The sequence below is a fragment of the Hyposmocoma kahamanoa genome, unplaced genomic scaffold, assembly GCF_003589595.1.
Source record: "Hyposmocoma kahamanoa isolate Upper Pololo Valley unplaced genomic scaffold, ASM358959v1 93, whole genome shotgun sequence".
NCBI classification, from domain to species: Eukaryota; Metazoa; Arthropoda; class Insecta; order Lepidoptera; family Cosmopterigidae; genus Hyposmocoma; species Hyposmocoma kahamanoa.
The window spans coordinates 19,300,477-19,313,364 of NW_020654810.1; the positions used below are offsets into that span (position 1 = coordinate 19,300,477).

The following is a 12,888-nucleotide window of genomic DNA, read 5'->3' on the forward strand; positions in this document are numbered from 1 at the left end:
ACAATTCATTAATTTTTGGCTAAATTTTATCTTTTTTCACAATCTATCGATAAAACTATCGTCTACAACTAAATAACTATTTTAAATTTTATGAAAACTGGCAACCCTACAAATGTCATTTTCGTCTGTCTTCAAAAAAAGACGATTATACATATTTTGTGAGCAAAACATGATATTATAATTTTTAACTAAATCTGGCACAAGACAGTCCATTCACCACCCTTCGAAATTTCCGAATTTCATTATCAGTTTATATGTCCTTAGGCATGCAATCCTCTTCATCTTTTAGTAAAGTTTGTATTGTATGTTCATCTCTATAAGGTATTCAATTACCTACTATCTACTATTATACCTAGTTTCTCTGCTATATCGTCGCTGTTTTGTAGAAAATGCGCCATTTCGAATAATTTTTCAGGGAAGCATGTTTTAGATTTTAACGACTGTTTTAAAATATTTACGTCCCAGTTTAAAATTCAGTTTTGGTTTTAATTAAGTTTGGATTGTAATTTTTTTTTCGAAATGGCGCTTTCGCCCGTGAGACGATGTTCTATGTATGCATTTTTAATTAAAAAAAGCATTATTTGCTAAAATCGACCGTGACAGTAACTCGAAAGTGTTATTCTTTACTTCATAACAAAATTGATTGATTTACCAACATTCCCACGAACGTGGGGACGCTTTTAATACCAGCGGGTTCCGTCACAGAGATAACAATATGAACAGTGTATACAAAAGTTTTAAATTCTTAATCTCATAATTTCTTTTTTGCACAAGTTTATTAAGGCACTGATCCAACGTAATGATTACACGAATGCATTTATCTCAATGTCTCGTATAAATATCCAACAGGTACAAAATAATATTTTTTTATATCCCTGGCTGTAAAAACAATCTTAGCCTTCAATCCTCTTTGACCAAAATTTTTAGCGAGTACGTACAAATTTTTTTCCGTACAAAATCCAGGATCTTGACGTGTACCTCGGCATGAAAAACATTTTTGTAAAAAAAAATTGGAACTGTTAAAACTCAAACAGTATATACTTATTAATTAATTACTTTTTCCGCATTTTTTTCGATATCCGAACCATCCGCGTCTCCGCCATTAATCAAACAAAGCAGTGAACCGCAAATTGTGGTAATGTTATTTGTGGCCGCAATTAATTAGTGCAATAGTGTGAACTGTAACGAGCTGGAGGTCTTGGATATAAAGGTTAGTGTAAGCATGTTCCCTTTCCCCTTCCTTTATTCAGAGCTCACCCTGCCCGCAGTTCTCCACGAGCTATCCAAATTAAGGCGAGGTATTTTGACGTGAGCCAAGATTTTAGGAGAGCAATTCGTGTGTCTATAATTAATATGAATAGAATAAGAACAGGCGGAGAAAACTTTATACAGATCCGACGTTGACAAACGCCCGATGGCAACTAACGGGGCACCGGGCAGCGCGGTGTAGCAATTTTCAAGTCTTAGGATAAAACTGTAAATCTTTAATCACTAAAGGAGCTTCAGTTGAAAACCAAAATTTTGCAGATTTTCTGTAGTACTTAAAGAGAAATATCTCCATATAAAAATTATGTTCAAAGTTAGATATTTTATTGTTAAATAATTACTTTATTTTAGCTTGTTTTGTTTTTGTTATATTATCGGGTAACGTACATCCTATCGAGTAACGAATTAGCATATTCTTTAGACAATGTCCTTAGGTGTATCATATACTTTTTTATAAGACCATTATTCAATAGTAAATACTATAGACCATTTGATCTAACAAAACAATTTTTCCGCTTGTCCTCCGGCGACTCGACTTAAAGTCATAATTTATAATATAGAGCGCAATGAGATTATACTGGTCGTATCCCTTAATGCTTTAGACAACTGTTTGTAAAACATTGCGTCTATTTATGCTCACTGATATATAGCGTCACCATAATGGACGGTCTCGTGAACTCTCGGGCAGTCGATGGGAGGTTCTGTCGCCCATGTTGTCAGTTCCCGAGTTGGTGCGCGCCCTCGATGTGTTCCGGGGTTGTCACTATGTGGAGTATTGGGAGGCGGTAACACCTTTTGTTTTTTTTGACGAGGGGAAATCTTTATGGATACCCCTGAGCCCAGGGAGACTCAGGGGTTATATGGGGACTCTCCCTCCAGACTGGAGAGCCTACCCCACTAAAACCCCCCCGGGTTTCCCTCTCGCCGGTTAAGTCGGCGCCGTGGGATCAGTGAACATTCACCACGACGCCGCCCGGCCGCCCTAGCTTACGCCAGGGCTCCCGCGCCAACGGAGTCGGTGGTCCTCCGACCCGCCCCCCAGACGAGTGAGGCCGTGCAATGCAGGCTCCGGAGTCCCTGTCCAGAGCCAGCTGGTCTCACTAGGGGATCGGGCGAGCAGCGAACTGCTTTCGCCTTCTCCCCGTACGTCTGCGCCGGAGCGGGTGCGCGTCTGGGGGCGGTAACACCTTGCTTTCCTTCAGAACATCAGAGACACCGCAAACGGACGTCCGCCGACGAGTTATGCAATACCATAGCAATGTCACGGCCTGTCACGCAATGGCGGAACGCGGAACACCCCAGGGGTTTAGTTCCCCTTCAGGGTTCAGCCCAGTCCCATATAATTCCAGGCCTGTCCCCGTAAGGCCATAATATCTGTATACAGATTCTCCCCAGATAAAAAAGGATACCTTGGGTTTCAGTATGCCCATCAAGTTTTGGCATTAATTTAACAAACATCGATATTGAATTAAAATTCGACAAAAATACTATCTTTATATAAACGTATAGATACAATTATCTATTTTATTATTCATCATATCATTTCAGGTGCAGGCTGAAGAACCTTTTATTGGAAAAGTTCCTTTACTCAGTAACAGAGTACACTCAAATTACTTAATAAACAATTAAATTATTATATTTATTAATGAATTTGACTTTCACCGTATTATTATACTGTAATATACATTTATTAGTTATTGAGAATCCATATTGACATTTCCTGTATACACTTGACATTTTTCATTAATTATGTTAATTTTGTATATGTACACTATTATTGTTTACTTATATATAATACTATTATATCATTTTACTTGACTTTTATATAATATTATTATTTCTTCATTATTTTGTAAACTGACGCTCACTTTTCGAAGAGTAGTATAAAATTATATGTAATTGTATTTGCATGAAATTTGTAATGTTGAGAGAAATGATCTAAACTATCAATCACAGTCAGTCTTTAGACAGTCAACAATACATCGGACCTTGTGTTCAGCTTGTGTACTTCTTTGAGTGCAATGCAAATGGTAGCGAATAAGAGCTTAAACTAAATATTTAATCAGGAAAACCAGGCACAATTGTATGAAGGTTTTTTATTATCATTTGTTACTTTTTATAGAGTTATGTGAAATCTGAATTAAAGTCCTTAAATACCAATTTTAAAGGTTATTTTTAATGTTACCAAGGAACTCGAACAAATCGTACGCCTAAGCCTAAAGTTGATACGTTCCATGTATCCAAATGTAAGGAAATATATTTTTCCCCATAGGTTTATTAATAATATTTACATACAAGTATAGGCAGGCATGTAAAATATGGCTCTTAAAATATTACGTATTCACTCTGTAAATAGTACATGTCAAAGCAAACTACTAAAATCTCAAACATAAACAGTCAAAGCCTCGTCTCTATTTGATATTCGAGACATAAATGATGATAATTATGGTCGTCTACTGATATACATTGAATACTAATAAGGAAAATCAAATATTTTACTAATAAGTTTTTAAAATATTTTAGGTGATATTCCATTTTGTTAAAAACACGTTTTATAGGTGATGTCATTTTTATTATGTAGATGATGTTATAATTTTGGTAGCAAGAGGACTCGTCGTGAAAGAATTCGTCCAGAGAAATAAATAAAATAATAATAAATAAATAATAAATAAATAACGCACACACTCAACATAGCCCCGCACTAGGGAAACCCTGTGTCGCGGGTGCCATGGACACACACATAGACAACCACAAATTACACCCAAACTCACGAGAGAAATAATTGTAGGCCATACAACCATTTCTCTCGGCCCGGGAATCATACCTGGGACCTCTGTGTGGCAGTCCGGCATAGTAACCGTTCGGCCACGGAGGCAGTTAAAAGAGAAGTCCACCTTACCGAATTCTGTTGCCAGGCAGTAATGTTTTTGTAAGGTTTTGAATGGTAAGGACACTGGTGAAGTTACAGGGACTTTTCAACTTATGTCTCAGGGTGAGAGGCATTGCCAATGCACCCGTCGCCCTAAGAGGTACTTCCAAGTATCATGAACAGGCGTGTCGCTTACCACCAGGCGCACGACTTGTTCGTTCCGTCACTTGGTGTCACAAAAAAAGATAACCAGGTGGTCCAAACCTAAAAATCCTCAGGACCTAACTGTTATAGTTTAAATGTTGCTTTTTGGGAGATGAGTCACAAAACTGGTAACATTCATTTAAAAAAATCGTAATGCAATAAGCTGCAAATCTTATTATTATTATGAATTTATTTTAATACACCGCTCTGCGACATTAGCGTTACCCTTTTTAACAAAATTTAAAATCATATTTTGTAGATAGTAGAGAATGATAATTACTACTATGATTTTAAATCATATTTAAAATCATAGTAGTAATTATCATTCTCTTTACAAACGTATTATAAGATTTTTAATAGTTTTTCATTTACCTTGACTAAAAAAAGCCCGCAAAGCTGTCATCTTACTTAATATGGAATTTAAAATTTTTTTAGTCTTTTTTAGTATCGATCGACCTTTTTGCAATGCAAAACGTGTAGAAAAAACGTAAAGCCAACCGACAAAGTTTACAAAACTTGTGCTAGACAGAAATTTATAAACGTGTTTCTTCTATCTTATTAATTATTATTATACTTCAGTTTACTTAAAAAAAAAATTAAAAAACTACTCGGATTAGACAGATCGATAAACCAACATCACTAATTAATTATCGCTAAAATTAGCTACTACGCCCTTTCTTCCCCGAAGTATGGATAATAATATTATTATAATGTACTGTATAAAAGCACACGTGAGAATCATTCTGAAATGATGCGACATTTTCTCGATTTGATTATAATGTCGTAATTTTAAAGTGACATCTTTGTTAATATCACTATTTGGTACTTATCTTATTAATTAGTGTCTCTCTGTTTACGGAAAATAAAACTAGTTTTAGCAATTAAGAAAACTTTGAGTGGACAGATCGATAAAGCATGAAATTTAAACAAAAAACACCAACTAATTTTGTTATCGATAAAATAAGCTATTACGTTTTTTCTCCCCCGAAGTATCGATAACAATAATAATTCAGTTTACCGAATAAAAACGCACATCATCGAAATCATTCTCGAATGTTGCGACATTTTTTGGTTTGATTATAATGTCGCATTTTTAAAGTCTACCAAATTATATGTCAATAAAGTCTTCTTTGTCCTAAAAATTGCTATTCCCGGTAACAATGAAGACTCCAGGTCGAAAGATTTTGAAATTTCTATTAATCAACGTTCCGTATATACCAATTTATATTGAAAACATAATCCATAAAGAATTTTTACTTAAAGCCAAGACTGTTTTGTGTCATTTCAGTGTCAAAATAAAGTCTTTGTCAAAAGTTAAATTTACGTCAACCTTTTGATATACCCAATTTTTACTGCCTCCGGAGGGTCGACTTATGTCTATTGAGAATTCTAAGAATACCACACAGTTTTTTGACATTTATGTATTGTTATATTTTCTGTATTACGTTGGAATCGAACCCTTATATGTTGTCACAAAATAAGTACTAGTTTTTTCTACTACTTCTTGACAGCTAAATCATGTTTTAAAGTGAAGTGAGACTCAAAAATAGTAGATCGGTTTTTAGTTACAGCACAAGACACGGGTGGTGAAGTATGGAGTGGAATTCCCTCCGTGCAGACTTTTTCCCTGAACGGTATAACTTGGATTTTTTCAAGGCGATATTGAATAGGCATTATTTAGGTGTGCATGCTCCATCTTTGGCCTCATCGTCACTTTCCATCAAGTGAGATGGAGGTCAAGTGCGCTTTTATTTTTTTCATAAAAAAATAGTAAATAAAGTATCCCAAAGTTAAACAAAATTTTAATGTTTACTACGGAAAAATCAGTGTCATTCGATTGCTATTAGAGATATTTCAATGAAATTTTGTCTCTCGTGTTCCATAAGAAATATGCCAGGGGACTATGATTTTACAATAAGATAATTTTATTTCTAAAAAGCACATATTCAAATATCGTGCAATGAATTGTCCGCGTCAAAGCCTTCGTCACCACGATAGCATTTCGCCTTAAAAACGCACTATGTAACAAATTTTCCAAAAGGTTCTGTTGCTAGTTTGACTGTACTCGTTTTTGTTTAATTGAGCAATAAAAAGTAATTATATAGAAAAGAGTAACTTAAACACCTCTTACCCCTGAAATTTTAGATACAAAGGTGTATTTACCTAATCTCGAAAAATCTACACATTTGTAAAGTTTTTGTAAACAATTTGTAGAATTTTGTTTTAAATAAACTATTGATTTGAAATAAAATGTTCCCTTTTTAACCGACTTCAAAAAAAGGAGGAGGTTCTCAATTCGACCTTATGTTTTTTTTGTATGTATGTTACGCGATAACCCTTTTGTTTGTGAACCGATTTTGATGATTCTTTTTTGTAAGAAGAGGATACCTCAGATGTGGTCCAATTTAAACTTGAAGAAAATATTTTACTTCTAAGGGACACAAACTAGGGGGTGAATGACTTTTGAGGTAATTTTTTAAGTACTCTGTACTCATTGTTATTATGTCTTTAAATAAAGAGAAACTCGAAAATTTGTACAGTCGGTGCCCTTACTTAATAAATATCCACTACTTGTATGGCACTTAGTACAAATAGTTGACACATAAGTGAGGGCACCGACCACCGACTGTATTTCTTTTGGATCCCTTTGTTGCCCGTGGAATTACCAACAGAACTACAAGTAGTTCTATGGGCAATAAATTAAGCAGTTACACGGGCGTACGCGAATTTCAACTTTTCGTAGTTCTGACCACAAAAACAAAGTTTTTTCATGTTTTCATGTTAGAACCGATTAGAAAATGTTATTAGGAGTCGATAGAGGTAGTATCGACTCTTAATAATATTTTTTAATATTCTCTAACATTTTTCGAACCGACGTCTTCTAGCATACCAGACAAACCAGTGGAGTAATTTCACAAAAATAATTGAATATCAATTCAATAAAAACTTAAAATACAGTGAATAGCGACATTTCTCGCCAGGGCTGGTAGCTGCATCTAACTGGGTAAAAAACTTTCATAGATTTCTCATAGATGGCGCTACGACTAAAAAGTCGTTGAAAAACCAAATACAAAGACACGTTCGTTCGTTCCGTGGCTTAGTTGGTATAGCGTCTGGCACGGTAAGGTAGAAGACGTCGGTTCGAATCCGGCCGGGTCGAAGGTTTTTTTCTGAGTGTTCGATCTTTGTATTAATAATTATAAGTTTATGTTTTTTTTTCTATCATGTAAATGTGTAGGAATCGTGTTTTCACACCGTATAGTAATCAATGTGTAACCTCAATTTTACTACATATTTTTTTCAAAGTGATTAATTCAACACTTTGATTGTTATGCCGAAACAAATAAATAAATAAATAAATAACGCACACACTCAACATAGCCCCGCACTAGGGAAACCCTGTGTCGCGGGTGCCATGGACACACACATAGACAACCACAAATTACACCCAAACTCACGAGAGAAATAATTGTAGGCCATACAACTATTTCTCCCGGCCCGGGAATCGAACCCGGGACCTCTGCGTGGCAGTCCGGCATGGCAACCGTTCGGCCACGGAGGCAGTTTATTTGTTAACAATCAAAGCCATTTAAGATAACATGAGTTTTGTTTCTATAATCGTGATACATGATATCATTTTCTACTATTTTCTGCTGGTTACAAGGTGTAACACGATTTTTATTTCTTCAGTTTTTCTGAGTAAATTACAAATACCCCAACCACTTTAGCAATAGTATCATAATTTGTACGTGGGATGTGTTAGTGCTCCATTATCCAATTGAGTCATAAAAATGAACTTCATTGTTTGTTTTATTATTTAACTTTTATGGTACGTTGTTACGCTTTAATTGATTGATATACCCGTATTAGGTTAACAAGATGGCAGGAGAATCACAACAGCGCGGTCACAGCGACGATTTTTCAATTTCCACTGTAAAGAGACACTGCACCATTAGTGCTTATAGCAAAATTCGGTTTTGTTTACAGCGCGTCGTTTAGTTATTCTTGCTAAAACTCAAAGTCTTTTAAACACAATAAACATTGCTCATTAGAAACCGAAATTTGACCCTTTCAGAAGTGTTTCTTTTTGGTGTCTTAAAGAAAGTAATCGAAGTATGATATTATAACTTCTAAAGTAACTTTACTTAGGTACTTTAAAAGTTTACATAAGAAATTTAGTTAAAGTATGTTAAGTAAGTATAGTTAAAGTTATTTGATCTCCATCTCATCAGGACCCCGATTCAGCACTCTTCAATTGGATATCGTTCTCGAATAGGAGGGCGCTTTCCAAGCTATTTAAAACATTCCGAGTTAAGTGTTCGATTCGGACCCCCTACTCTCGATCTCCGTCCGACATCCGTCCGAAACAATTACTGCCGAATAAGGAATACTTGACCAAATGAAAAGACGCGTGATGCGAATGAAGCATCATACTTGATATTTGTCTTTTAATTTTGTCGAATATTACTTATTTGACAGTAATTGTTTCGGACGGATGTCGGACAGAGATTGAGAGTAGACCCCCGGATTCGGACGGATGTCGGACGGAGATCGAAAGTAGGAGTTAGTCGATAAAATAGATAAGAAAAATGAAAATCCTTTTATATACTTTTTTAAGACTTTAAAGGCCTAAAATATTGGAATGCATTAGTCTTGCTTTGAAATAAATTAATAAATTGACCAAAACCCAGACTTTTATAATAATAAGAGATTTCCATACTACATTATTGCTTTGGAAACAATAGGACGGTAACTTTAATTCGATAACTGTGTTCTGAATAACGTTTGTAGCCTTTGCCGGTCGAGAAGTTCCAGTAACCGTACGGGTGTGACGTCATTTCGGTTCGGTTTCGAATACGATAGTTTGACCTTCGATTCGGGTGTTGTGAATAAAAATGAAAAGAAATCGGTCGACAACTGAGTTATAGTAAGGTCCTGATCCGACCCCCAGGTGACGATATGTATTTTGATTAAAGTAAACAACAATAAAAAATAGTATACAATAACGAAATTACTAGAATATTTATACAGCATTTAAAAACATTACTTACTTCACGTTAAGAAAAGCCTACAACGCCATCAACAGAAACTCATTACATCTCACTGCCAAGCGTGGGATTCATGTAAGAATGATTATCACTAGTAACAGGTTTCTTACCACGGTATAACTTCTTTTTATTTTCATTTTCCCGATATTTCGGAACGGTTGCACGCTCCATGGTCACGGGTTGACTGGACGGCGGCAGATGACAGCTTTATGGGCAGACATATCTGTCTACCCTCTTGCGCTGTCGACGACTACCTTCATCGCGATTTGTTGTGGCGTTACCATTGTCACTCACTTTTTTCACACAAACCACACTTACTGTATCCACACGCGAAACTGAACTCGAGGTGTTTTTGTTTTTATTACTGCACGCACTAAGGACCGGATTCCATGCACTGGACAGTTTAAAACCATCATCACGGTTAAATGTTTTGTACTTCGTGATCTCGATGGCTTCTCGTACCAACCGTGGTATGTAGTGACGTTCTGTCGAGAGTACCTGGGGGCTATGCAACTCGATCCAGTGGTTAGTGTCAGTCTGTGTGAGATGTTGTGCTATAGCCGACTTCTGTGCATCATTGTTTTTTACTGCTCGGATGTGTTCCTTCATACGATCGACAATTGTTCGTTTAGTCTGACCGATATACGAGCTCCCACAACTGCAGTTCACTTTATAGACACCCGGTGTTTGTAAAGGAAGGTGGTCTTTTGGTGAACGTAACATTTTTCCTATTTTGGTTAAGGGGGTGAAAACAGTTTTTGTGGAAAACTTCCTTAGCGACCTGGCTATTTTATCTGTCACCCCTTGTACATAGGGCAGAAAAACTGGTAGTCTCTGTACGTCAATTTGCTTCTTCCTTTTGTGTATTGGTTTAAAAATATTGGGTTAAAAAAAAATTCATGTAAGAAGACTGTTTAGGCCATAATCCGTCACGCTAGCTCAGTGCTGTTTTTGGCAACACGTTTTTCAAAGGTTGTAAACCTTATTCGCCATACAGTTTTCGTCACGATATTTTTTTTCCTTCATCGTTAACGAGAGATGTTGTAACTAAACATTTACAACGGTACGTAATATATAAAGCAAAGTCATAGGTACATACCACCACACAGATTCAAAATTCTGGATTGACAAGCAATTAAAGCAATCGCTCTATAAGCCTACTCGTTTACAGTTTCTTTTTCCTCAATAATATGACAATTTGTATATTCTATGAAAACGACAATATCACAAATAACAAAGTAGAATAAGTAGTTTTTATCGGCAATCATCTATTAAACAATAGATAGTCATATCTAAAGATTTTTATGACGCCAATGTCAATTAACCAAAATACAATACGATGTGACCACCTTTAGTATGCAAATGTATGAATTCAAAACAGATGTTTCATAGTACACTTTTATTTGACTGCCTCCGTGGCCGAACGATTACCATACCGGACTGCCACGCAGAGGTCCCCGGGTTTGATTCCCGGGCCGGGAGAAATATTTGTATGGCCTACATTTATTTCTCTCGTGAGTTTGGGTGTAATTTGTGGTTGGCTATATGTGTGTCCATGGCACCCGCGACACAGGGTTTCCCTAGTGCGGGGCTATGTTGAGTGTGTGCGTTATTATTATTATTATTATATATGTTTGTCGACTGCGCTTTAGTAAGGATATTTCATATAAAAATAAAAACAAAGTTTTTCATTAACTAGTTCAACTATTAAAGCGCGTAGAGATTTTTATTTGGCAAACGTATCGTCCTACCCAGTCGTGTGTATTTGCCTGCTGCTCTGTCTCTAATTTCATTAATTAATAATTTTGTTATACATAAATATTGGTCCTGCCATCAATAATATAGCCACCATAAATTCATGTAGCGTAAACACAATACGCAAAATTTTGTTTTATTGACTTATTATACCCTATGAAGATTTAAAAAATTTTATTTGTGCAAAAAATTTAATAGTTAACAAGTATTTTTTTAGAATTATTATTTTGATATCTTCAAACGTACGTTTCCGTGATTTTCGATCAATACATAATATACCTAAATATACAGATATTACAAGGTTGTTAAAGAATAATCGTATATGTCAATACAATAAGAATACATAGAAATTGGTTTTAATACTTACATAAAAGCTAATCTGTTCTTCCATGTGACTGTGTAAAACATCGAAGTTTTCCGTGTCATCCATATGATTCTTCAGTTTTATAGGTTGAGGAACTTTCACGCGGAGGGACTTTTTCGATTGTCTCTGGTGATGCCCGTTGGGTTTACCACTGTCACTCGCGGCCGCACTATGATCGTTTATTTGCCCCATTTTCTCCAGATCAGGACCCGATCTCTTGGAATCTTTCATGCAACAAAATTTGTAAAAATTATCTTGGACGTTGTCCAAAAAAATAGTTCGCCTAGATCGCACTTCGGTGTCTGAGGACCGCGATTGTTGTTGCATGGCTTATATGCATACCGGTGGAGCTCCGAAGCTGGACTGACGACTGGTCCATGAGCAATCCGGCTCTATCGGTAAAAAATATCAACAATGGTGACGTAATAAGCGTCGGCTCAACGCTCACTGCAGCCGGTGGGTGTTCGTGGACTGATTGCCGGATATCACCGCCTTCATCAATATAATGTGCAGATCAAATATTTGATAAATGATTAGGCATATCGCGTGACGCTTATAAAAATCTTTTATAGCTATTTAACCTTATATCCTGTACAAAACAATGTAGTTGTTTCATTTGGTTCTGTTCTAAATGTTCTGAGTAGGAACAGGAGTTAATTTCGTTGGTTGATACTTACATAGAGTTCTCTAGTTGGAGACCATGTTTTTTTTATTTTTATAATATTAAGTGATGGGCCTAACAAGTCGTGTACATGGTGGTAAGCTACACGTCTGTCCATAACATTGCAGTACCTTCAAATCGCAGAGATCTGAGGGGCAGTGCCACTGCGCCTGGCACCTGAAACATAAGTTAACAAGTCCCATGTACCTGTAATTTCACCAGCACCCTTACCCTTTAAAACCGGAACGCAGTAGTAATGCTCACATTACTAAAATAGGTAAGGTGGCACTAGTTCCCTGGATGAACTCTGTCATAAGGAGCTCTACTGCTAATAAGGTAATTTGTATGTTGTTTTGTACATTTTGTTGTCATTTAATTGCGTTGACTTAGTTTTCCTTGTTGGTTCTGTTAATTTAATTTACCAGACTACAATTATGACAGATTTTTTTGGGTCTACTTAGATACATTTTCCTTTAGATTAAGCAATAGACACAAGACAAAATATATCCACATTCGAAGTAACTATTTTTTCGATCTAATACATTTCTTTTAAACAAACCCTCGAAATATTAGTGTGTTTGAAAAAGCAAGAATATACGCAATGTACATCCTAAAAAATGGTTCCAAAATATAACAAGAATACTTCTAAAGATTTTCTAAGCATAAGTTCAGTGAGACAATAAATTGTCGTCGTGTTTTTTTTATAATATCTAGTGACGGG

The 12,888-nt window shown here is 35.9% G+C and overlaps 1 protein-coding gene across 2 annotated transcripts in view; it reads right to left on the bottom strand.

The window, feature by feature from the left end:
• The window catches only part of LOC113237070 (nitric oxide synthase-like), an 80,344-nt gene extending 68,380 nt beyond the window's left edge, over positions 1-11,964 (bottom strand). Inside the window, exons 1-2 of one of the 2 annotated variants that reach the window (XM_026473329.1) lie at positions 11,849-11,964; positions 11,510-11,730 (exon numbers count right to left, since the gene is read on the bottom strand). In XM_026473329.1, the coding sequence (XP_026329114.1) occupies positions 11,510-11,730; positions 11,849-11,885 (258 nt within the window). In that variant the 5' untranslated portion in view covers positions 11,886-11,964. Of the gene's footprint in view, positions 1-11,509 lie in introns of both variants that reach the window. The other variant, XM_026473328.1, reaches the window with a different exon arrangement.
• Positions 11,965-12,888: the final 924 nt, after the last annotated feature.